The sequence below is a fragment of the Erinaceus europaeus genome, chromosome 13 (genome assembly GCF_950295315.1).
Source record: "Erinaceus europaeus chromosome 13, mEriEur2.1, whole genome shotgun sequence".
Classification (NCBI taxonomy): Eukaryota; Metazoa; Chordata; class Mammalia; order Eulipotyphla; family Erinaceidae; genus Erinaceus; species Erinaceus europaeus.
Window position 1 is genome coordinate 86,836,766 of NC_080174.1, and position 27,414 is coordinate 86,864,179.

At 44.7% G+C, this 27,414-nt stretch overlaps 1 protein-coding gene across 1 annotated transcript in view; it reads left to right on the plus strand.

The window, feature by feature from the left end:
- The window catches only part of IL12RB2 (interleukin 12 receptor subunit beta 2), a 109,271-nt gene extending 92,055 nt beyond the window's left edge, over positions 1-17,216 (plus strand). The window contains exons 13-16 of the mRNA XM_060205098.1: positions 1,514-1,651; positions 6,533-6,623; positions 7,933-8,032; positions 15,619-17,216. Of these exons, the coding sequence (XP_060061081.1) occupies positions 1,514-1,651; positions 6,533-6,623; positions 7,933-8,032; positions 15,619-16,203 (914 nt within the window). The 3' untranslated portion in view covers positions 16,204-17,216. The remainder of the gene's footprint in view (positions 1-1,513; positions 1,652-6,532; positions 6,624-7,932; positions 8,033-15,618) is intronic.
- Positions 17,217-27,414: the final 10,198 nt, after the last annotated feature.

Genomic DNA, 27,414 nt, shown 5'->3' on the forward strand with positions numbered 1-27,414 from the left:
ACTTGTCTTCTTTATTAATTCTAAACTTCATTCTCTTAGGAGTCCCACTGAAAGGACCTAGAAGGTGGTAGGTACAGTGGCTAGAACTTGAGACTTACAAGCATGAGGTCCTGACCCAGGCAGCACACTTAATAGAATGCTCTGGCTCTTTCTCTCCTTATTGTTTTTTTTTTTCCTTTATTGAGGGAATTAATGTTTTACATTCGACAGTAAGTACAATAGTTTGTACATGCGTAACATTTCTCAGTTTTCCACATAACAATACAACCCCCACTAGGTCCTTTGTCATCCTTTTTCTTTTTCTTTATCTCTCATGCTAACACATAAATCAATCTAAAAAAAAAACAAACTGAAAGTAACTTATACATTGACTCTCCTCTGAAAGTATTCTCAGCTATGCTGGAGAAGTGCTGAAAATATATCATAGAGGGGCTGGGTGGTGGCACACCTGATTGAGTACACGTTACAATGTGCAAGGACCCAGGTTTGAGCCCCTGGTCCTCAACTGCAGAGGGAAAGCACTGGGAGTGGTGAAGCAGGGTTGCAGGTGTCTCTCTGTCTTTCTGTCACCCCCTTCACTTTCAATTTCTGTCTTTATACAATAAATAAAGATAATACCAAAATAATTACATATATATATATATATATATAATAAAGAAAATAAGAGGTAAAAATTTCAAAAGGCAAATGAAAAATTTTCTTTCAGAAGACTTTACATATATATATATTCTTTTGGGGGCCAGGCAGTGCCACACCCAGTTAAGCACACAGGTTACCAAGCACAGGGACCCGAGTTCAAACCCCTGCTCCCCACCCATAAGGAGAAAGCTTCACAAGTAGTGAAGCAAGTCTGCAGGTGTCTCTCTTTCTCTCTCCCTCTCTATCTCCTCTCCCCCCTATTTCTCTCTGGTCTATTCAATTTAAAAGGAAAAAAATTACCGTTGGGAACAGTGGATTCTTAATGTCCCAATGATAACCTTAGTTTCAAAAAGAAAACACATTCTTTGGGAGTCGGGTGGTAGCACAGCAGGTTAAGCGCACATGGCACAAAGCGCAAGGACCCGCATAAGGATCCCGGTTCAAGCCCCCGGCTCCCCATCTGCAGGGGAGTCGCTTCACAAGTGGTGAAGCATTTCTGCAGGTGTCTCTCTTTCTTTCCCTGTCTTCCCCTCCTCTCTCCATTTCTCTCTGTCCTGTCCAACAACAATGACATCAATAACAACAACAACAACAACTACAACAATAAAACAACAAAGGCAACAAAAGGGAATAAGTAAGTATATAAAAGAAAGAAAATATATTATTTCTGATTGGCTGAACTGGATACTCCAAAAATGACCTGACTTTTTAGGAACTATTCTAGTATTAAGTACTAATGAGGTAGGACTCTTTTAAAACAGCAGTGTTCTCTTTCTCTTTCTCTCTCTTTCAAATGAGCATTAACAAAAATGAACGAAAAACGACATTCAAGCAGTTCCACTAACAAGCACCTGTTTCTTTATATTCTCTTCAGAGATTCCCTATAGGGTCTCCTCCAATTCACATTCAATCGACAGCCTACAACCCAAAGTGACATACACCCTGTGGATGACAGCTCTGACAGCCGCTGGAGAAAGCCCCCCCGGAAACGAGAGAGAATTCTGTCTGCCAGGTAAGAAGCCGCGTTAAGCATGGGAAATTCATCCCAAATTCCTACACAGGAGTAACACTTCCGTGCTGGATAGTGTAGTGTAGTGATGATGAGATTTTCTTGAACTCACTGCCATCCTGTTACTCCAGACGCGGCAGTCAACAACAGACGGAATAGATAAAGGATGGTCTAGCAAGACATACCATAGAACGCGGCGTGCACAGTAGCACTCTCGGAGGTCAGCACAAGGAGGAAGCCGCGCACCACGTCTTTCTTAGATGCCCAGCACATGACTGTGACCACTTGCTGCTTGGCACTTTGTAACTGCTGCTACCTTTAACTGAAGTGTCTCCTGCTTCACAGAATAGTTGGACACTTGACTCATTTTTCAAAATTCAGAAGAGCCAGAAAGTCTTCCCAAGAAGTATCTATGTTTTTTTTTAATTTAATAATGATCAACAAAACTGTAGGATAAGAGGGGTACAATTCCACACAGTTCTCACCACCAGAGTGCCATATTATCTCTCCTCCACTGGAAAATTGTCTATTTTTTATCTCTCTGGGAGCATGGACCCAGGGTCATTGTGGGGTGCAGAAGGTGGAAGGTCTGGCTTCTGTATTTGCTTCTGAGCTGCACATTGGCATTGGCAGGTCGATCCATGCTCCCAGCCTGTCTCTGTCTTTCCCTAGTGGGGCAGGGCTCTAGGGAGGTGGGATTCCAGGACACATGGGTAAGGTCTTCGTCCAGTGAAATCAGGTTGGTGTCATGGTAGCATATGCAACTTGGTGGCTGAAAAAGCATCAAGATATAAAGCAGGCCAAATAGTTTAATAATTGACTTCGACTTTTTAAAAACAGATATAAAGTATGTATGTTTTTTAAAAGATCTTATTTATTAATAAAAAAATAGGTAGAGAGAAAGAAATAGACATCACTCTGGTACTTGTGCTGCCAAGGATTGAACTCAGGACCTCATGCTTGAGAGTCCAATGCTTTATTCACTACACCACCTGATCACATGCACTATGTTGTTGTTTTTTTTAAGATTTCTATATATTTTTTATTGGATAGAGACAGAGAAAAATTGAAAAAGGAGGGGTGATAGACAGGAAAAGAGCTAGAGAGGCACCTGAAACCCTGCTTCACCACTCATGAGGCATTCCCCTCCTCTGTCCCATTTCTCTCTGTCCTATCCAACAACGACAACAATAACTGCAACAATAAAACAACAAGGGCAACAAAAGAGAATAAATAAATAAAACATTTTTTAAAAAGAAAGAAAGAAGGAAGGAAGGAAGGAAAAAGGATAAAGGAAGGAAGGAAGGAAGGAAGGAAGGAAGGAAGGAAGGAAGGAAGGAAAAAGGATAAAGGAAGGAGGGGCTAATATCCCATCCCCCACCACCCTTATTTTCTTAAACAGATGTGAGGAACAGAATGACTGTTCAAGTGCATGTAGGTAGGAAAGTAGAAGAACTTTGGGGGTCAGGTGGTGGCGCACCTGGTTAAGCACACACACCACAGTGTGCAAGGACCCAGGTTCAAGCCCCTGGTTCCCACCTGCAGGGGGAAAGCTTCACGAGTGGAGAAACAGGGATGTGTGTGTCTGTCTCTTCTCTCTCTCCCTCTCCCTACTCAATTTCTCTCTGTCTCTGTCCATAAATAAATAAATAAGTTTCAAAAAGAAGGGCTACAAAGCACACTCTGATCTGAGTCACTTCGATCACACCTGGGTATGTGTGAGAGTGACCCAGCTAACATGGGCGTCCCTCCACCAACAAAGTGACACTGTTCTCGTTAGCAGGGCTCATCTGCTTCTGTTCCAAGTATCATACAAGCTGTTCTTGCTTTTCCACATGGAATCTCAAGCTGATCATTCACAACCAAGGTGCTCTGTGCCAGAGCCTCTCCACTGAGAAATCTGACAACCCCTCTTCCCGTCCGTCCCTGTGGCACTCGCACACAAGTCAGTTTGTCCACAATTAATTGGATTAAGGACTCGGCATCTTTGTATTGGTGATCCTCCAGCCTTGTCCCATCTGCCCAGGAAAGAAGGCAGATGCTGACAAAGTGTCAGATCGTGTTGACGGTGGGGGCAGAGACAAAGCTGAATCTGGGAGTTAGCCCTGAGTAGCACACTCTCCTGCCGGCTAGCAAGCCTCCTGCCTACAGTCGCCTTTTCACCTCCCTTCCAACCTGCCCTTTACTGTCTCATAGGAATCTTCCTGGAAGATACTTGAGGCTGACATGCCTCCTCAGGCTGTGCTCCACCAGGGCTTCCTCAGAGATATTCGAGCTGGAATTCAGCTTGAATGAGCTGGCCCTACTCACCCGTCTGACTTCACCCTCCACTCCACAGGCAGCATTCATGCCCCAAAGCAAGGCCACACCCCTGCCTGTGGTTAGTTCCTGGAAAGTGCCATGCTTCTTCCTCGTTTGCGCAGCTTTCACCTTATTTCTTGTACTTATTTACTTTTATTTTTTAATATTTATTTATATATTTATTCCCTTTTGTTGCCCTTGTTTTTATTGTTGTAGTTATTATTGTTGTTGTTATTGATGTCGTTGTTGTTGGATAGGACAGAGAAATGGAGAGAGGAGGGGAAGACAGAGAGGGGGAGAGAAAGACAGACACCTGCAGACCTGCTTCACCGCCTGTGAAGCGACTCCCCTGCAGGTGGGGAGCCGGGGGCTCGAACCCAGATCCTTACACCGGTCCTTGCACTTTGTGCCATGTACGTACGCCTAACCCACTGCGCTACTGCCTGACTCCCATTTACTTATTTATTATCAGAGCGCTGCTCAGCTCTGGCTTACGGTGGTGCAAGAGACTGAACCCCGGACCTCAGAGCGTCAGACTTGAGAGTCTGTTTGCATAACCATTATACTATCTCCCCCACCCTGCACTGTCTTCTTTACCTAGTCTGTGATTTCCTAACTTGCCCACTGACTCAAGGCCTGTTCTTGTGATCACTTCTAAACTTCTGATATTTCTGCATTTGCAAAACTTTACCAACCTGTTCTTGAGGTCGACATCTAGGCTGTTCTGTGCTATAGCACCTACTACGTAGCCACTTTTAGTCATATCCCATAGCTTTGCAGCTTACTGGCATATTGATACATGTTTCCTATGTTGTTGGTCATGACTTAAGACAGAAGAGCACATGTCCTGGGAGTCGGGCCATAGCGCAGCGGGTAAAGCGCACGTGGCACAAAGCGCAAGGACCGGCATAAGGATCCCGGTTCGAGCCCCCGGCTCCCCACCTGCAGGGGAGTTGCTTCACAGGCGGTGAAGCAGGTCTGCAGGTGTCTGTCTTTCTCTCCCCCTCTCTGTCTTCCTCTCCTCTCTCCATTTCTCTCTGTCCTATCCAACAACGACATCAGTAACAGCAATAATAATAACCACATAATGATAAAATAACAAGGGCAACAAAAGGGAATAAATAAATAAATATCAAAAAAGAAGAGCACATGTCCTATTCCTCTTTGTCTCCTGACACCTAATGGGGCCTGCTATGTATGTAGTCACTACCCAGTAAATATCGCTTAGTCCATAACCCTGCCATGTGGGGAAGTTCTGTAGTTCTTTTCATAGGAAGGAAGTGAAGTAATTTCAAAGACCCAGGGACCCAGGTTCAAGTCCCTGGTCCTACTACATGAGGAAAGCTTCACAAGTGGTGAAACTGTGACCCTATCTATCTACCTATCTATCTCTATCTCCCTCTTCCCTCTCGATTTCCCTCCGTCTCTATTCAATAAATAAAAATTTAAAAAAGTAATTTCCAAATTAGAGGATTTATCCAATAGTGTATAAAATTAAGTTACCATCTATTTTATTTTTGATTTTTTTACACTTTATTTATGTATGTATATTTTAGATAGAAACAGAAAGAAACCGAGAGGAAGCAGGGAGCCAGACACCTGCAGCACTACTTCACTATTTATGAAGCTTCTGCACTACAGGTGTGGACAAGGGACTTGAACCTGGTTCTCTGTGCTTTGTAACATGTGTGCTCTACTGAGTCTGCCACTGCCTGGTCTCTAGTGACCATTTCTTTAGCACTTCTTATTCCAGGTACATTGCCGCATACTTACATCATCTCTAGCCTGCAAGGTAGATATTATACTTCACCTTTTGTAGTCTACGGGCCATCATTGACTAGTGGTAAGACCAGGACTAAACTTCAGGGCTTCTAATGCATTCTATTCAATATATATATTGCCTCCAGGGTTATTGCTGGGGCTCGGTGCCTGCACTGCTCCTAGAAGCTATCTTTTTCCTTTTGTTGCCCTTGTTATCATTGTTGTTGTTATTGCTGTTGGATAGGACAGAGAGAAATCAATCAAGAGAAGACAGGAAGACAGAGGAAAGACAGAGAGAAAGATAGACACCTGCAGACCTGCTTCACCGTTGGTGAAGCCCCCCCACCCCCTGCAGGCAGGGAGCCAGGGGCTCCAGCTGGGATCCTTACACCAGTCCTTGAGCTTCTGCCATGTGTTCTTAACCTGCTGTGCTACCACCAGCCCCTCGCCGCGCTCCCCCCCCCCTTTTTTTTTTTTTACCAGAGCACTGTTCAGCTCTGGTTTATTGTGGTGTGGGGGATTGAACCTGGGACTTCAGAGCCTCAGACTTGAGCATCTCCTTGCATAACCATTGTGCTATCTACCCCACCTCAATATATCCTTTACTTCTGCCCCTGTTAGAGGAAGAGTCCTCCTCCCTTAGAACCATAAAGCTGACTCCCTTAGAACCCGTCCTTCCTAGCTGAACAGAAATGAAGCTGCCCTTTTCCAGAGTCCAGCAACGCAGGCACTTGTGGGTCAGCTGAGCGGGACCACACAGAAATATCTGGAAATGTTCATGCATTCAAGACAATTCAGTCACAAAGTTTGTTGACTTTTCAGGTAAAGCCAGCTGGAGCGCCTTTGTGTCATCAAGCATCTGTGTTGCTGTGATCATAGTGGGCATTTTCTCGATACGTTACTTCCGGCAAAAGTGAGTTGGTTATACCTGAAAATTTGGTTAAAGTATATTTGGTAAAAGTATTATACTGGTGTTGCTGCTGCTATGACTAAGAGAAATGATTCTTTTTTTAATATTTATTTTATTTATTTATTCCCTTTTGTTGCCCTTGTTTTTAATATTTATTTTATTTATTTATTCCCTTTTGTTGCCCTTGTTGTTTTATTGTTGTAGTTATTATTATTGTTGTCGTTGTTGGATAGGACAGAGAGAAATGGAGAGAGGAGGGGAAGACAGAGAGGAGGAGAGAAAGACAGACACCTGCAGACCTGCTTCACCGCCTGTGAAGCTTCCCCCCTGTAGGTGGTGCTTGAACTGGGATCCTTGCGCTTCATCCTTGCGCTTCGTTGCACAATGTTCACTTAACCTGCTGCTAGACTTCTTAAAAATGTGGGCAGTGAACGTGACTCCAGTGCTGGAGTTGGACCTTGGGGCCTCATGCTTTCTAGTCCTGTGCTTAAGCCACTGGGCCAACCTCTGTGTCACTTCTCAATATTTTTAACATAGCTTTGTTCAGTCTCTTTATATCATTTGTATTCTATTTTGTTTTAATTTTATCACAGTGTATCTGCACAAACTCCCTGTGAACTTTCTAATGAACTAAATCATAAGCTCCCCAAGGGTAGAGACCAGAGACAGTGGCATCTTGTTTGCAGCTATGCCCGAGATATGTAACGCTATCCTGGCTGTGTGTTAAGGGCTCAGGCAGGGCTCAGCGTTGCTGCATAAGTGCTTGGCAGAAGAGTGACAGGAAGTTACCGGGACACTGAGTCAGAATTCCAGAGTTTATTCAGTTGCTGCGTTCAGGCTCTGTACCACCTGTACGCACGTCATAGGGAGTTACTCTTGAATGAGGCATCATCTTTCTCTACTGTTTTTTTGATTCATCTGCTTACAAAAATAACCCCTATGGGGCCAGGCGGTGATCATTTGGTTAAGCGCACATGGTAGTAAGCACAAAGACCCACCCAAGGATCCTGGTTCGAGTCCCCTGGCTTCCCACCTGTAGCAGGGGGAAGCTTCGCAAGCAGTGAAGCAGAACGGCAGATTGCCTACCTTTCTCTCTCCCGATCTCCCCTCCCTCTCTCTAGTTCTCTCTGTCCTAACTAATAAAATAGAAAAAAGGAACCATGGATTCAGAGTGCCTGCACCAAGCACCAGCAATAACCCTGGAAGCAAAAAAAAAAAAAGTAGCCCCACACTGAGACCACTGCGCTAGGAACCACTGCTCCGCACCCCAGCGTGTCCACTTAACCGGATGTCACGGTTTCTCTGCCTCTAGGACATTCGCCCTTCTTTTGGCCCTCAGACCTCAGTGGTGTGGTAGAGAGATTCCAGATCCAGCAAACAGTACCTGGGCCCAGCAGTATCCAATCCTGGAGGTAGGTAGTGGTCAGCCAGTGGAATTCCAGCGATCACGTGAGTTTTCCATCATAGTAGCAAAGAGCCGTGAGTGTTCAGGTCTTATGAACAGGCCAAAGTCACTCAAACAGAGTCACCACCGGAACCATCACTCTAAGCAGAGTTTTCCTTTGAAGCTTATGACCCGAAGACTAAAAGACCCACAGCTTTTCATTCCTCTGCGGGCTTCGTTTCTTTCCTCACCTCAACCTCAAAAGAATTTTTATTTATTTATTTATTTATTTATTTATTGCCTCCAGGGTTATTGCTGGGGCTGTGCCTGCGCCAGGAATCCACTGCTCTTAGAGGCTATTTTTTTCCCTTTTGTTGCCCTTGTTATTTTTTATTGTTGTGGTGGTTATTATTGTTGTTGTTGCTGCTACTGTCATTGTTGTTGGATAGGACAGAAAGAAATAGAGAGAGGAGGGGAAGACAGAGAGTGGGAGAGAAAGACACCTGCAGATCTGCTTCACCGCTTGTAAAGTGAATCCCCTGCAGGTGGGGAGCCGGGGGCTTGAACCAGGATCCTTAAGCCAGTCCTTGTGCTTCTCTCCATGTGCGCTTAACCCGCTGCACTACCACCCGACCCCCCCAAGAAATTTTTTTACCATTTGCCAAGTGCTAGCCTAAACATTGACTTATCCAAATTCAAGAGAATTGAAGTTTTATCATGACATTATCATCCCTGAGTATAGAACAGATAGAAAGCACAGACTAACTTGGTGTCGGTGGGAGGCTAAGAAGCCATTTCACTGCTGGAGAAGGCTTTACCAGAGATGTCACTCAGCTGACAAAGGAGAGAGGACAGGCGGTGAAGGCAGCTGCTCTGTGTAGAGTCCTCTCTCTCTCTCTTTACCAGAGCACTGGTTTATAGTGGTGCAGAGAACTGAACCTGGGACTTTGGAGCCTAAGGCATGAGTCTCTTTGCATAACCACTATGCTATCTACTCCCACCCTGCTCTGTGTGGAGTAAGGGGAGGAGAACAAGCTCACAGTGGCTCCTCTGATGGAAGGGCTGGAGTTGCAGAGGCACTGCAGAAGGTGAGCAGAGGGGAAGGGAGTCATCTAGCAGTATTGCTCCCTCGGTGTGGGGAGTGCTCCTTCCCGAGGCTCTCTAGTCTGGTCATCCTAGACTCTTCCTGTCAGTCAGCTACCCCGCCCGTCCGTTCTATGACCTGGCCCACTGCTCAGGTCAGAAACCAGCACTCGGCTCTTCTCAGACCCAATTAAACTCTCAGATCTCTCACGATGCCGGGACTCCACAGTCCTATGTCCTAAGAGCCTGAAATAGCACAGTAGGAAGCACATCTGGGTCCCCTATGGCCACCTGGCTCCCAAGCAGGGCAGCTGTGATATCAGGGAGTGAGGCACGAGCCCTCCTACAGAGCTTCCATTAAAACCCAGAACAAATGCCTAGAAAGACTCACAAAGGATTAAAGGAGGAAGCACAGGAAGAAATAAACAGAAATTGCTATGGCAATACCCACAGTCATAGAGCTGGAGTATGGGTGTTGCCATTGATAAATAAAAGTTGGACTTAATGGAAGCTGCCATCATGGGGGCTGTTAAGACATTTCAGGCCTAGTCAGACAACATGGCATTAAGTGGTCACTAACGGGCATGATGGTGACACACAGCTACACGGCCTAAAAATCAGAGTTTGTAAGTTGCTTAAAGAGTTTTCTTTTTTAAGAAAGTTTATTTATTTTTTATTTATTTATTTTTAATATATTTTATATACTATTTTTAAAAATATTTATTTATTTATTCCCCTTTGTTGCCCTTGTTTTATTGTTGATGTTGATGATGATGTCATCACTGGATAAGACAGAGAGGAATGGAGAGAAGAGGGGAAGACAGAGGAGGGGGAGAGAAAGACAGACACCTGCAGACCTGCTTCACCCACCGCCTGTGAAGCGACTCCCCTGCAGGTGGGAAGCTGGGGGCTTGAACCGAATCCTTGCGCTTTGTACCACCAGCAAGTGCTTAACCCGCTGCACTACGGCAGGACTCCCTTTTTTATTATTATCTTTATTTATTTATTGGGTAGAGACAGCAAGAAATGGAGAGGAAGGGGGAGAAGGAGAGAGTCTGAGAGACACCTGCAACCCTGCTTTACCACTCTTGAAGCTTCCCCCCACCTACAGGCAGGGACAGGGACTTGAACACGGATCCTTGCATATTGTAATGTGCACTCAGCCAGGTGTGCCACCACCCGGCCCCAAGTGGGTTCTCACTGATAAAAAATGGAGGGATATTTTCTGTCCACATGTCTCCAGCACGTGCACAGGACAGAGCTGGAAACTAGTATGTGTGTGGAGGACAGGTGTTGGTGCACCTGGTTAAGCACACACACTACAGTATATGAAAACCTGGGTTCAAGCCCCTGGCTCCCACCTGCAGGGAGAATACTCCATGAGTAGTTGAAGCAGGGCTGCAGGTTTCACTCTTTCTCCCTTTCTAGCTCCTTATCCCATCTCAATTTCTGTCTCTATCCAATAATAAATAAATAAATAAATATTTAAAAAGAATTTAAACTAGTATATGTTACTAGAATAGTAGTTATCTCTAAGGAAATTGGGATTATCAGAATCACTTAGGTTTTATAACATAGTCTCTTTGGATGAATTATCTTTTTCACAAAACTATATGCATCTATTTCTTTTTTCTTAGTTTTTTTTTTATTTATGAAATAAAAATATCGATAAGACCGTAGGATAAGAGGGGCATAGTTACACACAATTCCCACCCCCGGAAATCTGTATCCCATCCCCTCCATTGAAAGCTTTCCTATTCTTTTTCTTTTCTTTTCTTTTCTTTTTTTTTGGCCTCCAGGGTTATTGTTGGGGCTCAGTGCCTACACCATGAATCTACTGCTCCTAGTGGCCATTTTTTTCCCCTTTTGTTGCCCTTGTTGTGGTCATTATTGTTTTTGTTGATGTCATTTGTTGTTGGACAGGACAGAGAGAAATCAAGAGAGGAGGGGAAGACAGAGGGGGAGAGACAGACACCTGCAGACCTGCTTCACCACTTGTGAAGTGACTCCCCTGCAGGTGGGAGCCAGGGGCTCAAACCAGGATCCTTAACACCGGTCTTTACGTTTTGTGCCAATTGCACTTAACCCACTGCGCTACCACCCGACCCCCACCTATTCTTTTTTAATTATCTTTATTTATTATTGGATAACCAGAATTTGAGAGGGAAGGGAATGACAGGGAGAGAGACAGAGAGACACCTGCAGCTCTGCTTCACCACTTAATGAAGCTTTCCCCCTGCATGTGGAGACCAGGGGCTCAAACCTGGGTCCTTATACTGTAACATGTGTGCTTAACCAGGTGCACCACCACCCAGCCCCAAAGCTTTCCTATTCTTTATCCCTCTGGGAGTATGGACCAAAATTCTTTCTGGGGTGCAGAAGGTGGAAGGTCTGGCTTCTGTAATGGCTTCTCCACTGGCTATGGGTGTTGGCTGCATGCATTCCTTCTGCAAAGCATGGATAACTTAAAAGCAAAGCAAACACACAGCTTAAAGATGACCTCTGTAACAAAAACCTTAAGGCAGCCTCGGTCTCCATGTCACTTGTCTGTTGACAGAACAAGCAGTGGTCTAAGAGGCCTGGTTTGCTGCCCTATAAAAGCTTTGAAGAGTTGTCTCTATCAACTCTTTTGCAGTCAAAGGCTCTACCACTGAGCTATACCCCCCACTGCCAACATTTTGAAGAAGGCAAGAGAGACTTACCTCAGGTTGTTTCTGAACCATGTGGAATTTCTCCCACGTCTGTGGAAGTGACCCTCCAGCAGCTCTGCTTCTCGGGGCCACAAACCATGTTTCCAGTCACAGCGACGTTGCCAGGGCCAGTCTGGGGAGCTAAAAAAGAGCAGACTCCCCAAGTGGGAAGCACGCATGTCCCCTCGAACTCCTCAGGGCCCTCTGTGAATGTCCGAGGGCATCCCCGGGGTTTAGTACGTACCTGGACGCTTGCCATACTCAAAGCAAAGAGAACTTGCCAAGCCAGCCCAGACCAAATCACTTCTCTACAACCCAGTATTTGGCAGGTAAGGTGACCAGAGGTCAGAGAGGGGGACGGAGTTCTCCCAAGCTTAGTTACAGCCAGAGCTGGGGCTAGTCTCCAGCAAGTGCTCGGTCCCAGACTGTCACTTCTTGCTATCCTCCTCCTCCCACCATGCGACATGTCCTTGTTCAGATGGCGTGAGGATATATTAACCACAATGGCAGTACAAAGTAACATATGTCGTGGTCCAGGAGATGGCATAGTGGATAAAGAGCTGGACTCTCAAGTATGAGGTCCTGAGTTCAATCCCCGGCAGCACGTGTACCAGAGTGATGTCTGACTCTCTCCTCTTATCTTTCTCATTAATAAATAAAGTATTAAACAACAACAACAACAACAAAGTAACCTATGTGAAGAACCTGACAGGTGGTTTCTTCATGGGAACAGTTAAAAGGAAGGGGCTCAGGAGTCGGACAGTAGCGCAGCGGGTTAAGCGCATGTGGTGCAAAGCCCAAGAACCGGCATAAGGATCCTGGTTTGAGCCCCCGGCTCCCCACCTGCAGAGGGGTCGATTCACAGGCGGTGAAGCAGGTCTGCAGGTGTCTGTCTTTCTCTCTCCCTCTGTCTTCCCCTCCTCTCTCCATTTCTCTCAGTCCTATGCAACAACAACAGCTATAAGAACAATAACAACTACAACAAATGCAACAACAAGGGCAACAAAATGGGGAAAATGGCCTGGAATAGCAGTGGATTCACAGTGCTGGCACTGAGCCCCAGCGATAACCATGGAGGCAAAAACAAAAGGGGGGGTTGGGTAGCGGCACACCTGGTTGAGCGTCCATGTGACAATACGCAAGGACCCAGGTTCAGGTCTTCTGTTCCCACCTACAAGAGGAAAGCTTTGTGAGTGGCAAAGCAGTGCTGCAGGTGTCTCTCTGTCTCTCTCCCTCTCTGTCTTCCCTTCTATCTTGATTTCTGGCTGTGTCAATCAATAAATAAAGATTTAAAAAGAAAAAGAAAAAAAAAAGGAAAAAGTGCCAGGAGATGGGGAAACAGCACAATGGTTATGCAAACATTCTCATGTCTGAGGTTTTGAAGTCCCAGGTTCAATGCCCTATACCATAAGCCAGAGCTGAGCAGTGCTCTGGTAAAGAGAGAGAGAAAGAGAGAGAGAGAAGAAAAAGAAGAAGGAGGAGGAGGAGAAGGGAGGGGAGGGGAGAAGAGAGGAGAGGAGAGAAAGAAAGAGAGAGAGAGAGAAAGGAAGGAAGGAAGGAAGGAAGGAAGGAAGGAAGAAAGAAAGAAAGAAAGAAAGAAAGAAAGAAAGAAAGAAAGATAGATTGCCTTTTAGAAGACTGGAACAAGGGGATAGATAGCATAATGGTTATGCAAAGAGCCTCACATGCCTGAGGCTCCAAAGTCCCAGGTTCAATCCCCCAAGTCACCATAAACCAGAGCTGAGCAGTGCTCTGGAAAAAGAAAGACAAGATCGCAAGACCGAGACAGTGAGCTTAGACAGTTTTGGGGGAGAAACATGGGAAGAAGGAGGGAAGTGCAGGAACCCAGTGCTCAAGCTGTGGGCTCGAAGTTTTTCTGCATTTGTACTCTAAAGGCTTTGACAACCTGTTCTAGACAGCTCAGGCCTTGAGTGGGAGACAGGACGAAAGGAAGGAGAGCCCGATAATGCGTAAAGAAGCATTAATAAAGTTCCAAAGACGTGGATTCAGGGGTCAGAAAGTGAGCGTGGAAAGATGCAGCACGGGGGGGGGGGCAGTGGTGACGCACCTGGCTGAGCACAGGTGTGACAGTGCACAAGGACCCAGGTTCAAGCCCCCGGTCCCCACCTTCAGGGGGAAATCTTCACAGGTGGCAAAGCAGGGCTGCAAGTGTCTGTCTCTCTTCCTCTCTCTCTCCCCCCTTCCTCTCAATTTCTGGCTGTCTCTGTGAAAGAAATTAATAAAGATAAAGAGAGAAAGAATGAGAGCATTAAAGAGCTGGTAACTGGGGCCAGGCAATTACGGGAGTCGGGCGTTAGCACAGCAGGTTAAGTGCAGGTGGTGCAAAGCGCAAGGACCAGCTGGGTTCGAGCCCCTGACTCCCCACCTGCAGGGGAGTCGCTTCACAGGAGGTGAAGCAGGTCTGCAGGTGTCTGTCTTTCTCTCCCCCTTCTGTCTTCCCCTCTCTCTCCATCTCTCTCTGTCCTATCCAACATCAAAGACATAACAACAACAATAAAAATAAATAAATAAAGTATTTTTTAAATGCTCACATTACAGAGCACAAGGGCCCAAGTTCAAGCCCCTGGTCCTCACCTACAGGGGGAAAGCTTCATGAGAGGTGAAGTAGGGCTGCAGGTGTCTCTCTGTCCCTCTCTCTCTCTCTTCCCCTTCCCTCTCAATTTCTCTCTGTCTCTAGTCAATAATAACAAATAAATTTTAAAAAAATTTAAAAAACATAAAAAATAGCTGGTAACCGATGTAATATTAAGAACGAGAAAGTGAGAACTGACAAAACTAGCGGGGGGTGGGGGGTGGAAGGATAAACATCCCTCCTCCCCCCACCAAAAGAAAAAAATGTCGTTCCAGAGGGATGTTCTTTGAGAACTAACAGATGAGAATATTGCCTTAGCTAAAATCTTTGTGGTTGGATCAGAGCTTCTCAGAGCCATTAGCATCTCTAAAGAGGTCTCAGGTCCTATGACCTGTTTCTGCCTCCTCAGTTTGCCTACCCTTAGAACTCGCAGGTTGCAGAATAAGTCAGTCCTAGCCCATCATTTGTCCCGGAAGTGCTCTCTGGAGTCAGCTCTGGCGAGACTTTTTGACTTCCTCACCTCCTCCCCCAGGCAGACACAAGTTGGTTGTTGCAGCCAGATGCCAAGGACTGAACCTGGGACCTGGGAGCCTCAGATGAAAGAAAGTCTTTTTTTGTTTTGTTTTGTTTTGTTTTAGTATGTATTTACTCCCCTTTGTTGCCCTTGTTGTTTATCATTATTGTAGTTATTATTGTTGTTATTGATGCTATCTATCATTGTTGGATGGGACAGAGAGAAATGGAGAGAGATGGGGAAGACAGAGAGGGGGGAGAGAAAGACACCTGCAGACCTGCTTCATTGCCTGTGAAGCGACCCCCCTGCACGTGGAGAGGCGGGGGCTCAAACCGGGATCCTTACAAAGGTCCTTGTGCTTCACGCCACGTGCGCTTAACCCGCTGCACTACCGCCCGACTCCCATGAAAGAACGTCTTTTGCACAACCCCTGTGCTATCTTCTTGTACCTCCCCACCCTACTCCCCACTTTCCTGGCTAGAGTTTTTGAATCCATTAGTGTGGCTAAAGGATAGTGAACCATTTGCTAGGACAGGATTTCACAGCCCCTGCCTGTCCGCCTTCCAAACATGGAAACTACTTGTGTTCACTATGTCTCATACCTCGCAAAGGACCCAGTGGCGCAGCCTGAGCTGCCCGATCAGCAGAGCCTGTGAGGCCTTTTGGGACCCCTAGAGAAGTCTGTTGTCAAGATGCCTTAACACGGTGATGAGCTGCTTGTTCTGCCTTCTCAGGAGAAAACACAGTTGCACTTGGACAGGCTCCTGACACCCTGGCCCATGTGTGAAGACCCTGAGCCGCTGGTCATCAAAGAGGTCCTTCATCAAGTGACCCCAGTCTTCAAAAAAGTCCACTGCCCCAGTTGGGCAGAAAACGGACAAAGGGTCCAAGGTCACACCTCTGAAGACACAGGGTACCGTGCATCAGATTCTTCGCCTCTGAGAACTCTCACAGTGGAGACAGGACAGCTAGTGGCTCTGTACAAGGTGCTGGCATGCAGGGGCCCAGATTCAAAGTCTGGAAACCCGATGAGCTCCTTGACGGTTCTGCCAGTAGACTACCTTCCCAACCAAGAGGGCTACTTACCTTCCAACGTGGATGATCTCCCTTCGCACGAGGCTCCCGTCACCGACCCGCCGGAAGAACTGAAGTCTCAGCACTTCTCTCTTTCCGTTTTCCCCTCAAGTTCCTTTCACCCCCTTCCTTTCCCCTGCAGTGTGAAGCTGACTCTGGATCAGTTAAAGATGGGCACGATTCCTTTGTGCTCTGAGGGGCAAAATACAGAGCTTAAAAAGCCAGTGTGGGGAGTCGGGCGGTAGCACAGCGGGTTAAGCGCACGTGGCGCAAAGCACAAGGACCGGAGTAAGGATCCCGGTTCGAGCCCCCGGCTCCCCACCTGCAGGGGAGTCGCTTCACAGGCGGTGAAGCAGGTCTGCAGGTGTCTGTCTTTCTCTCCCCCTTCTCTGTCTTCCCCTCCTTTCTTGATTTCTCTCTGTCCTATCCAACGACATCATCAATGGCAACAATAACGACAACAACAATAAAAAAAAAAAAAAAAAGGGCAACAAAAGGGAAAATGAATAAATAATTTTTTTTTTTAAAAGCCAGTGTGCCCACAGCCAGCCCAGCACACCAGACCTACAAGTCACGTGCTTCAGAGACGCAAGTCAACTCAGCTTGACACTTGGGGCCTGAGGGCTGTTAACTAGATTCTTCATCTTGCCTTCTCCAAGGTCTGGAGAGAACACACAGCATCACAATCTAGGGGGTTCCAATGTGGGTTTTCCGCAATTTCCTTGGCTGTAGACGAGAAAGAAAAAGGTAGAGTTGACTCAGAGAACCATTCATGCGACAATGATTGATAAAGCTTTTGGACCGGTGAAATACCTCACTTGAATAGTGTGCTGCTTGAGGATGGGCACGACCCAAGTTCAAGCCCGGTCCCTCACTGCGTGAAAAGAAGTTTCGGGGCTGTGGTTTCTTTCTCCCATTTCTCTGGTTCTCTGTCTTGTTCTATCTGCAACAGACAGCCTACAGTGGCGAAGCCCCAGAGATCTCTCTCTCCCTCTCCTCTCTTTCTACATATATATATATATCTTTTCCTTTTTTTTTTTCTACTACATACCGGAGGTTTTATGTTTAGATAAGAACTATCCAGAGGGGCCAGGTGGTGGTGCACCTGGTTGAGTGCACGTTACCAGGCGCAAGGATCCAGGTTCAAGCCCCTGGTCCCCACCTGCAGGGGGAAAAGTTTTGTGAGTGATGAAGCAGTGTTGTAGGTGTCTCTCTCTCCTTCCCTAGCTCCCCTTTCCCTCTTGATTTCTGGCTGTCTCTATCCAATAAATAAAGATAATAATAAAAGAACTATCCAGTAAAACTTATTGAAATAAACAATATTCTACATGGGTTGGGGAGACTACATAATGGTTATGCTAGAGTCTCATGCTTGAGGCTCTGAGGTCCCAGGTTCAATCCCCAGCACCACCATAAGCTGGAACTGAGCAGTGCTCTGGTCTCTCTCTCTGAATATATCTCTCATTAAAATGAATAAAATAGGGAGTCGGGCGATAGCGCAGCGGGTTAAACACAGGTGGTGCAAAGCGCAAGGACTGCCGCAAGGATCCCAGTTCAAGCCCCCGGCTCCCCACCTGCAGGGAAGTCGCTTCACAGGCGGTGAAGCAGGTCTGCAGGTGTCTATCTTTCTCTCCCCTCTCTGTCTTCCCCTCTTCTCTCCATTTCTCTCTGTCCTCTCCAACAACGATGACATCAATAATAACTACAATAAAACAACACAAATACATATAAAAAATTTTTTTTTAAATGAACAAAATATCTTTAATTAAAATACCTCCATACACGCACTATTCAACAGACAGTAAACACAGTGGTTGCTGACCCCTTCAGGCTCTATCTCGAAGGACCAAAAAGCTGATGTTTCCTTTGTTCAGCTTTCACCGCACTGCAAAACACAGCTCTGAATGATGGCTACAAAGTGTGAATTACAGTCTTCAGAACAACCCGCCGTAACTTTTTAGAGAAGGTCTAGACCCCCGTCTAGTGTCTGACCACAGGGGAAGGCCAACCCTACCTCTCTATTGAACTGAGGCTGCTTTTTCATTTTACCCTTCTCACAGAGAGAGAACTTGAACGTAAAACACTTGTTCATGTTCACCCACGCCAGACTAGGGTATTTCTTTCTCTTCCAAGTTTTCTTTCCTTCCTTATTTCTAGTTAGGTGCTGCAGAGCAACCCATGACTCCTTGCATCTCAGCAACTCAGGTCTTTTATCTGCAACCAGAAATGGGTGCCCCCTTGACTAACCAGGGCCACTGACATCACACCAGCCGACCAAGTACTTCTTGACAACGAGACGTAGCTTTCCTTTTTTTCCTTGTCATGGACACCCCCATCCTCAATTCTGGTTCCCTTCTGACGACCTCATAACCATCTTATCTATCTATCTATCTATCTATCTATCTTTTTTTTTTTTTTTTTTTTTTAATAAACCGGGGAGGGAGTGGTAGGGAGAGAGACAGAGAGACACCTGCAGCCCTGCTTTACCACTTGCAAAGCTTTCCCTCTGCAGGTGGGGGCCGGGGGCTCAAACCTGGGTCCTTGCTCATTGTAACATGTGCGCTCAACCAGGTGTGCCACCACCCGGCCCCATTACCATCTTATCCAATATCACCTGCGTTCCTCCCCCCACGTCAAGTCTCTTACATCCAGGTGATACCACTGTCTTCATTTTCCCTAAAAACAAGTTGTTTTTTTTTGTTTTCCTGCTGGAGCTTCACTACTCTGGGACTGTGTAAAAAGAAAGGAGGGAGTTGGACGGTAGCACAGCGGATTAAGCGCAGGTGGCGCAAAGCGCAGGGACCGGTGTAGGGATCCCTGTTCGAGCCCCCCAGCTCCCCACCTGCAGGGGAGTCGCTTCACAAGCGGTGAAGCAGGTCTGCAGGTGTCTATCTTTCTCTCCCCCTCTGTCTTCCCCTCCTCTCTCCATTTCTCTCTGTTCTATCCAACAACGATGACATCAACAACAATAAAACAACAAAAGGGAATAAATACATATTTAAAAAAACTTAAAAAAGGAAAAAGAAAAGGAAGGAAGGAAAGAAAACCACATTTTGTTTTACTAATACTACGAGTGAGAGAGAGCCAGCCCATCACTCTGGCATGTGATGCCAGTGGTCAAACACGGGGGCCTCTCGTCCACCTCCCTGGCTGCTGCGCCTTCTTCAGATGAAAGCTGATGACCACGGAAGGTCATCAAGGTACCCGCCAGTGCAGTGTGTGCCAGGCTCCAATGTGGGCTGCACACATGGCAAGGAAAGCATAGTATACAGAAGAGCTAGTATTTTGCCAAGTCCACTTTTTCTTTTTTAGGGAATCTTCCTTCACTCCTAGAGGCTCCTTGCAAGGACAGGAGACCTCCTTTGCTCCCCTAGCATGCCCTTAACACTTTTTTTTTTAATATTATTTTTATTCTCTGTCCTACCAAACTTTTTAAAATATTTACTTATTCCCCTTTGTTACCCTTTTTTATTGTTGTAGTTATTATTCTTGTCGTTGTTGGATAGGACAGAGAAATGGAGAGAGGAGGGGAAGACAGAGAGGGGGAGAGAAAGACAGATACCTGCAGACCTGCTTCACCGCCTGTGAAGCGATTCCCCTGCAGGTGGGGAGCCAGGGATTTGAACTGCGATCCTTATGCCGGTCCTTGCGCTTACTGCCACATGCGCTTAACCTGCTGTGCTACCGCTCGACTCCCGCCCTCAACACTTCTACAGGGCTGTAAAGAGCATAAAGGCAGAAACCTTTGCAATGGGGACCAGGCTGGTTAAGTGCTCACATTACAGTACACAAGGAGCCGGGTTCAAGCCCCCGGTCCCCACCTGCAGGGGGAAAGCTTCAGGAGTGGTGAAGCAGGGTCTGTCTCTTCTATTTCCCTCCCTCTAATTCCTCTCTGTCTCTATCTAATACATACAGGGTATCAATAATGTCACCTGCCACCAAGTCCATCTTGCCCCTTCTGCTTCAGAAAACAGCCCAACTGTACCGGTTCCTTTACTGGGATAATGGTAGCCGTGTGTCCCTCTGTCAACAACGGGATGGACAATCTCACCATCCTTCTCCCCACATCCACTCCCCACAGAGTCAAACTCTTGAATGGCATTGCCTAATTCACCATGATTACGTAGGGCTCATCAATATTGATAGGGCCAGGCCTGCATCACTCACGGAAACACTAATTTAAACCTCACTCTTAATATTCATCCCCAAATACACCCAGAAATGCCTACTCTTGAAACACATCAAATGAACTCCCCCTGGCTCTGTATACTAGTTCCTGAATTCATTCTGAATGAACTCGTGGGAAGTTTCACTAATTTCTCATGAAAAGTGTCTTAAAGAATGTTCCTTTAGGGCGTCGGGTGGTAGAACAGCAGGTTAAGCGCACATGGCGCAAAGCGCAAGGACCAGCGTAAGGATCCCGGTTCGAGGTCCCCAACTCCCTAACTGCAGGGGAGTCGCTTCACAGGCAGTGAAGCAGGTCTGCAGGTGTCTGTCTTTCTCTCCCTCTCTCTATCTTCCCCTCCTCTCTCCATTTCTCTCTGTCCTATCGAACAATGACATCAATAACAACAATAATACTTAACTACAACAACAGTAAAATAAAAAGGGCAACAAAAAGGGGGTAAAAATCAATTAAATAAAAAAAATGTTCCTTTAAATAAATTTTTCCAAAACCAGAGATTGTCCTTGCTGGACTTGCCTTCCTTACAGGCACCAGCAAAGCCAAACTAGCACTTGGTGTTTTTCCCCTTTATGGCTTTTCCCCTGCTCCAGCCAGTCCCAGTTCCTCAGCTATTAATAGCCCCGTTGCAACTCACCAATACTGAGGCAGTGAGCGAGCCACCCAACTAGGCACTCTAGTCTCATCAAGTTCTTGCTGGATTCTTGGATCTTTACATGGAGCTGCTTGCCCCCGCCTCCCTCAGGTGCTTGCTATCTGTCCTGTCAGCAACGGAATCTAGATCTACCCTCAAAGGAAGACCCAGCGGCAGTTCACGGTACTCACTTTTACAAAGGCTGATAGGGAAAAGCCAGGCCTCAAAGAAAATCTCTCTCCAGAGTAAGATAAACGATGACTAACTCAATCAGATTAATAGACAAATGAGAGCTTCACATCACAGCCTATACCAGGACACACTTCCGGTGAACGAACATTCTCACACACCTCCTAGATGAGATAAAAACATGGAGATATCGGGCAGAAATAACTTCCTTCATAAGGCACTTACAGATCAGCATGAAACATTTCACAGTAAAATGGACTGAATGAGAATTCACAAGCACAGATAAAATGTACAATAAGCAAGCAAAAAACAACAAACTGTACTCAATGAGGTGAAAATGACCATTTTTCACTTACCAAATTCTACTCCTCGTAGTGTAGACTAACACCATGAAGAATTCATAACAGGGAGCTGGAGACTAGAGACTGAAGATTAAAGGATACCTGATGGGTGTTCTGAGTAGGAAAGGTGCTAATAATAATAATCGCATCAATCTTTACAGTGCATAGTCCCTCCTCCAACTTTAGACATTTTACTACCTGTAGGGAATAGGATCCCAAATGTTATAAAAGCTACTAGATTTTTTTTTTGGGGAAAAAAAAATCTGAACTTTTGACTAGTGAGGGAAAAACACCCACTAGAAGGGTATTTTCACTAGCTCAAAAATCTTTTTTTTTGTTGTTACCAGAGCTCTGCTCAGCTCTGCCTTACGGTGGTGCAGGGGATTGAACCTGGGATTTTGGAACCTCAGGCAGGAGAATCTCTTTGCATAACCACTATGCTATTTACCCCTGCCCTTGAAACCTTTTTAAAATGTTAAGTTACCTTTTTCCTCAGCCTCACAGCCATCAGACCAGATCACACTCAGGATGTTCCTGTACTTACTAACCAAAGCATTCTCTTAGAAGACCATCCCCTCGGTCCTCCGTTAGGGGTAAGGAGCATCTCTTAGTATTTCACTCAGAAGCAGACATCTTTATCCCATTACAAAGTAAATGGGGAGGAGTGGTACCACATCTGGGTAAGCACACCTGAGTTTGAGCCTCTGCTCCCCACCTGCTGTGTGTGTGGGGGGGGGAGGTCACTTCACAAGCAGTAAAGCAGGTCTATAGGTGTCTATCTTCCTTCCCCTATCAATTTCTCTTCTAAAAAAATTAGTAATTTCTGCCCTGTCCAATAAAATGATGGGGGCGGGAGATAATTTAGCAAGTAAGCAAAAGATACTGCAGTAAATACTAGCTCCCCCACCCCAATTCCATGACTGGATTATTTAGCACCTTTCTTAACACTTCCTTTAGTTACTGGTCTACAGTCTTCTTTTTTTTTTTTTTGTACCCAGAACACTACTCAGCTCTGGCTTATGGTGGTACAGAGGATTGGACCTGGGACTGTTAGAGCCTCAGGCATGATAGTCTCTTTGCATAACCATTATGCTATCTACCCTTGCCCTACAGTAATTTTCAAAGCAGCTTTTGACCTACTTGCAATAAACTGCAATCACTAAGCCACAGGGCTGGGTGGTGGCACCCCTGGTTGAGCGCACGTTAACAATGCACAAGGACCCAGGTTTGAGTCCCCGATCCCCACCTGTAGGGGGAAAGCTTCACGAGTGGTGAAGCAGTGCTGCAGGTGTCTCTCTTCCTCTCTAACCAACCCTTCCCCTTCTATTTCTGGCTGTCTCTATCCAATAAAGATAGTAAAAACTATTAAAAACATCACTAAGCCATTTTTTCCAGTTATACATATGACTCTCAAATCAATTTAAACACTGCTATTCTAAAAATTTTATCTTCAAAAGTTTGGTTACTCTGATTAGCAAGATTGGTGACCTTAAAAAAAAAAAAGCAACTCAACTCTCCTGTATTAGAAGGTGCTAACTCATGTTCACCAATTAACATCCTTTTGGCAAATTTCTTGCCTTTTTTCTCCTTGTGAATTACTCAGATTTGTAAGCAACTTCACAGCATTCAAACCAGTTCTTCAGTCAACAGGATAGCTGAATTAACAAAGTACATAATTTACAATAAAAACTAGTTGTCAATTTTTCTTTCCCCTTTTTCCAAAGTTAACCAGAGCACTGCTCAGCTCAGGCTTATGGTGGTGTCAGGAGCTGAACCCTGGAGCCTCAGGCACAAGTCTTTTTGTATGACTAACTAGTCATACAATTAGCTTCCTTCCTTTTCAGAAGATACTGTAATGAACAAAATACAGTGGCTTACAACACTGTGGTATGCCTGCTAAGTACGCAGCTTTATGGGAGTCAGGTGGTAGCACAGTGGGTTAAGCACACATGAGGCAAAGCGTAAGGACCTATACAAGGATCCCAGTTCAAGCCCCTGGCTCCCCACCTGCAGGGGGGTTGCTTCACAGGCAGTGAAGCAGGTCTGCAGGTGTCTTTCTCTTCCTGTCTTCCCCTCCTTACTCCATTTCTCTCTGTCCTATCTAACAATGACAACATCAATAACTACAACAATAAAAAGACAACAAAAGCAACAAAAGGGAAAATAAAATTTAACAACAAAAAAAAAAAAGTAGCTGTATTCAACTCAGTCTTCCTGAGTCCAAAAAACATGGATTTGAATGCCTGAAGTCAGGAAAAACACACATGAAGCTATCATCTATTATAAAGTTCTTCCTTTTTTACTTCAAGTGTTAAGAACCACTGAAATCAAAACTTTCCAAGGAAAGACACAAACCACTGTCTCTCTTAACAGAAAGATAGGTGGGCATGGATACATCTATGAAACCATACTCCCAGACTCTCAGGTCTTAGGCCCCAAAACTCCACATTCAATCCCTTATACCACAAGCTTAAACTGAAAAGTGCCCTGGTTAAAACAAAAATAAAACATACTGTAAATCAGTTCTTAAGTTTCAAATTCTGCCTTATCTCATGGGATAAGGACCAACCATCTAATTTGTACATAATTATTTGAAAACAGCTTGTATGTTGACTTGACAGCAGTTTTAAGTCAGCAACATTTTCTGTAAACGACCAGAGAATGTTATAAACTTTGTGCATGGCATCTTTCCTAGTTTTTAAGAACAAGCTATGAGCAGAGGCAGATAGTATAATGGTTATGCAAACAGAATGTCATGCCTGAGGCTTTGGAAGTCCCAGGTTCATTCAATTCCCTGTACCACCATAAACCAGTTGATCAGTGCTCTGGTAAAAAAAAAAAAAAAAAAAAAAACCTATATACAAAAATAAGCCACAGGACAAAATCTACTCAGAATCTACTTTCTACACATTTTTTTTAAACCAGGGCACTGCTCAGCTCTGGTTTATGGTGGTGTGCAGGGGACTGAACCTGGGACTTTAAGAGCCTTAGCATGAGACCCTGTGTAGCCATTATGCTGCCATCTCCCCCATCCTGCATTTAATGTCTTTGGAAGGATTTGTTACTAGGTTGAACTATGAGATCAACCAACCACCAATCTTGGATCTCATGGCCCTTCAGATTGACATATTTGATATGACCTTACCTTCAAAGTAAAAACAAAAACAAACCCAGGATTTTGCAGCTATAGTTCTTCCTGGGTTTTTCAATCTTTCTGCTCCTATGTACTACATTCACTCAAAATATATATTCCAAAAATGCCAATACACTTTTTAGATGTTAAACTACCTACTAAGCACATTTTGCTTTCAGTGAGACCATCCCATGAAATTAAGAGAAATTAATATTCTCTCTCAATCCAAATAAAAAAATTATGGTCCAAATAGATTTAGGACCCTGAAGATGTGTTCTGCTTTCCACTTTTAAAACAAAACTAGATTTAAGTCCATGTATAGTACAGCTAGCGACACATCTGAAAATGCCCCTTCCTTTTACTTAACAGAACAGAAATTAAGGGGGAATGATAGACATCTGCAGTTCTGCTTCACTGCTTGTAAGCCCCCTCCCCACACACACACAGGTGGAGAGCAGGGGTTTGAAAGCAAATCCTTGCTCAACCTACTGGGCAGGCCACCACCTGGTCCCCTGAGAATTCTCAAATTCTATACTGGCCAAAATAGTACTTCAGAGGAAATGACATTCCTATCATTCCAGGCAAAATAAAAGCTTTGAAAAAAAAAAACACTGGTATCAAGATAAAAAATTAGGTGGACGTAAATAACAATGGTTATGCAGAGACTCATGCCTGAGGCTGCAAAGACCCAGATTCAATCCCTTGCACCAACATAAATCAGATCTGAGCAGTGCTCTGGTTAGAAAACAAACTTCACTCAGCCACCATTCCTTAGAGCTGCGCATTAAGGAATAAAATATTAAAATAGTCCTTTGGGGGAGTTAGTAGTATTAACTTTCATATTCAAAACATGGCTTAAGAAAATGTCCATTGTCATGTTGACCTTGAAATTGATCAAAATTCAACTTGCTGGTTGAGAACAGATGGTATAATGGTTATGCAGACTCTCATGCCTGAGGCGCCAAAGTCCCAGGTTCAATCTCCCTGCACCACCACCAGCCAGAGCTGTGCAGTGCATGGTAAAAATAAAACCCAGTGAATAAAAAACATTTAAAACTCAACCTGCTAGTTCTAAACACATCAAACAGCTCTCCTCCCTGTGTCTGCCAGCAGCCAGGCTTTCAAGAAGCCTACGTAAACAAAAGCCATGCAATGCATGGGAGGGGGAGGATTACTATCAACACTTTTCTTTGCATTACACACAAGTCAAAAAACACAGAACGATAAAGGGGCTCCTATGTGATTATTTTTATGACTTTTAAGAAGTGAGCATGAAAATAAAGTCTTTATTTTCAGTTATTACCCACCAATAAGAGAAAGTTAGGTTCACAGTTTTAGCTCTTGACACAAAGTGAACTAGGAGGCATATTTACATCCATCAGATACAACTAATGGACCAACTTGTTAAAGTTCAGGCTATCTTGAAAGCTTGCAACGTATTGCTGTGGTGTATTCTTTAATGACAGAATGCCAGCAATAGCCGACAGTGTTTTTCTCTGTTGCTAGAAATCAAGATGTTTAAAAAACATGTTACACGTTCCCGAAACGAGTTAAAGATACTTCAAAGTCTAAATGTACTGGTTTGGGGAGTGTGTATGTCATGAAGAGGGGTCAACATGGACTCAATGAATACTTGTCTCTGGGTGGAGGACGTATTTGCAAAGAGAAAAACCATAGTAGACATTAGCACCACTGCAGAACATGCTCAGCGTAAGCTCCAAAACACCAGCACACGGTTAACCCATAGCTAACGCCCAGTTACCTTTGCAAAGATGTCAAAATAGTAGGTAGGCTAATACCATCAAATGAGGAACTCTTGTACTGTATCATCTTTAAAACTCACCAACTAAAATATAGGCATTGAAGACCTTTGATATTTTAACTACTAGTCTGAAATTTTAAAATTTGAAGACTTTAAAAATTCCTTTCCTGTTTACCAGCAGGTGTGGCAAAAGGCTTTAAAAACTTGCAAGAAAGTGTGTTTAGTGCGTTTCACTATGTGCCAATGCTCTGGGTTAAGGATTCCACCATCAACCTGATTTTCCAATAGAAATGGGGAGATGCTATCATCACTCATCACCTTCTGTGCAACAGAAGTGAACGACCAACTCAGGATGCAAAGTAACAGTAATAAAGGGAATCTGGACACAAAAAGATTTTTGGTTTCTATTCCATGAATGCTACTGCTGTTCCAGCCTTGTAAAGTTAAAGCTGCCTGCTTCCCAAATCCCCACAATCAACACTCTCCCTTCTCCCCACCCTAGCCAGTGCCCTTTGGTTTCTTTAGAACAAGGGTTAGAGACGATTGACCACAGATGGATGTACAACTGTGACTCGGGACCTTTCACACACAAACCACACTGAGTGGTCCGACACTTATTTACAGACTGTTTAAATATTATGCACTAGCCAAATCAGCTCCTTGAACCCACCCTGCAGAAGGGGGGGGGGGGGAAACCCAACACTCACAACACTATTTCACTTGACAGTATGTGTCTATCAGCAGTAAGTAGCTAAAACTCTCACCAGAAAGGTACCTAGTTTTGGTTTTAAAATGGTGAAGTCACATTTTAGAACTAAATATAAGTGAAGTTGTGAATTGATTGTAGTTGGAATCTAATGAACCATGCAGGGACAAGGGTTAATAAACCAATGTGCTTTGAATTGTTCAAGTAATATTTCTGCATATAAAGATTTAGCATATATAACAGCTATTATGAGAAGTGAAAAGGTTTTTCCCAGAAATGAAAATATTAAAACTAAGTTAAAATACATAAAGTAGTTAGTATTCCACACAGCATAAAATTTGACAAATCCAAGTTTTTACATGTCCCAGTCGACCATGTGTGGATATGCAAAGCAGGTAGTAAAACTGATACTCTGTCCGATATTTAAAACCAGTTTGTAATTGGGAAGAGGAACATCTAAATCCTTAATTAAAAAACACGAATGAAGTGAAAGCTTTAAACTGGTACA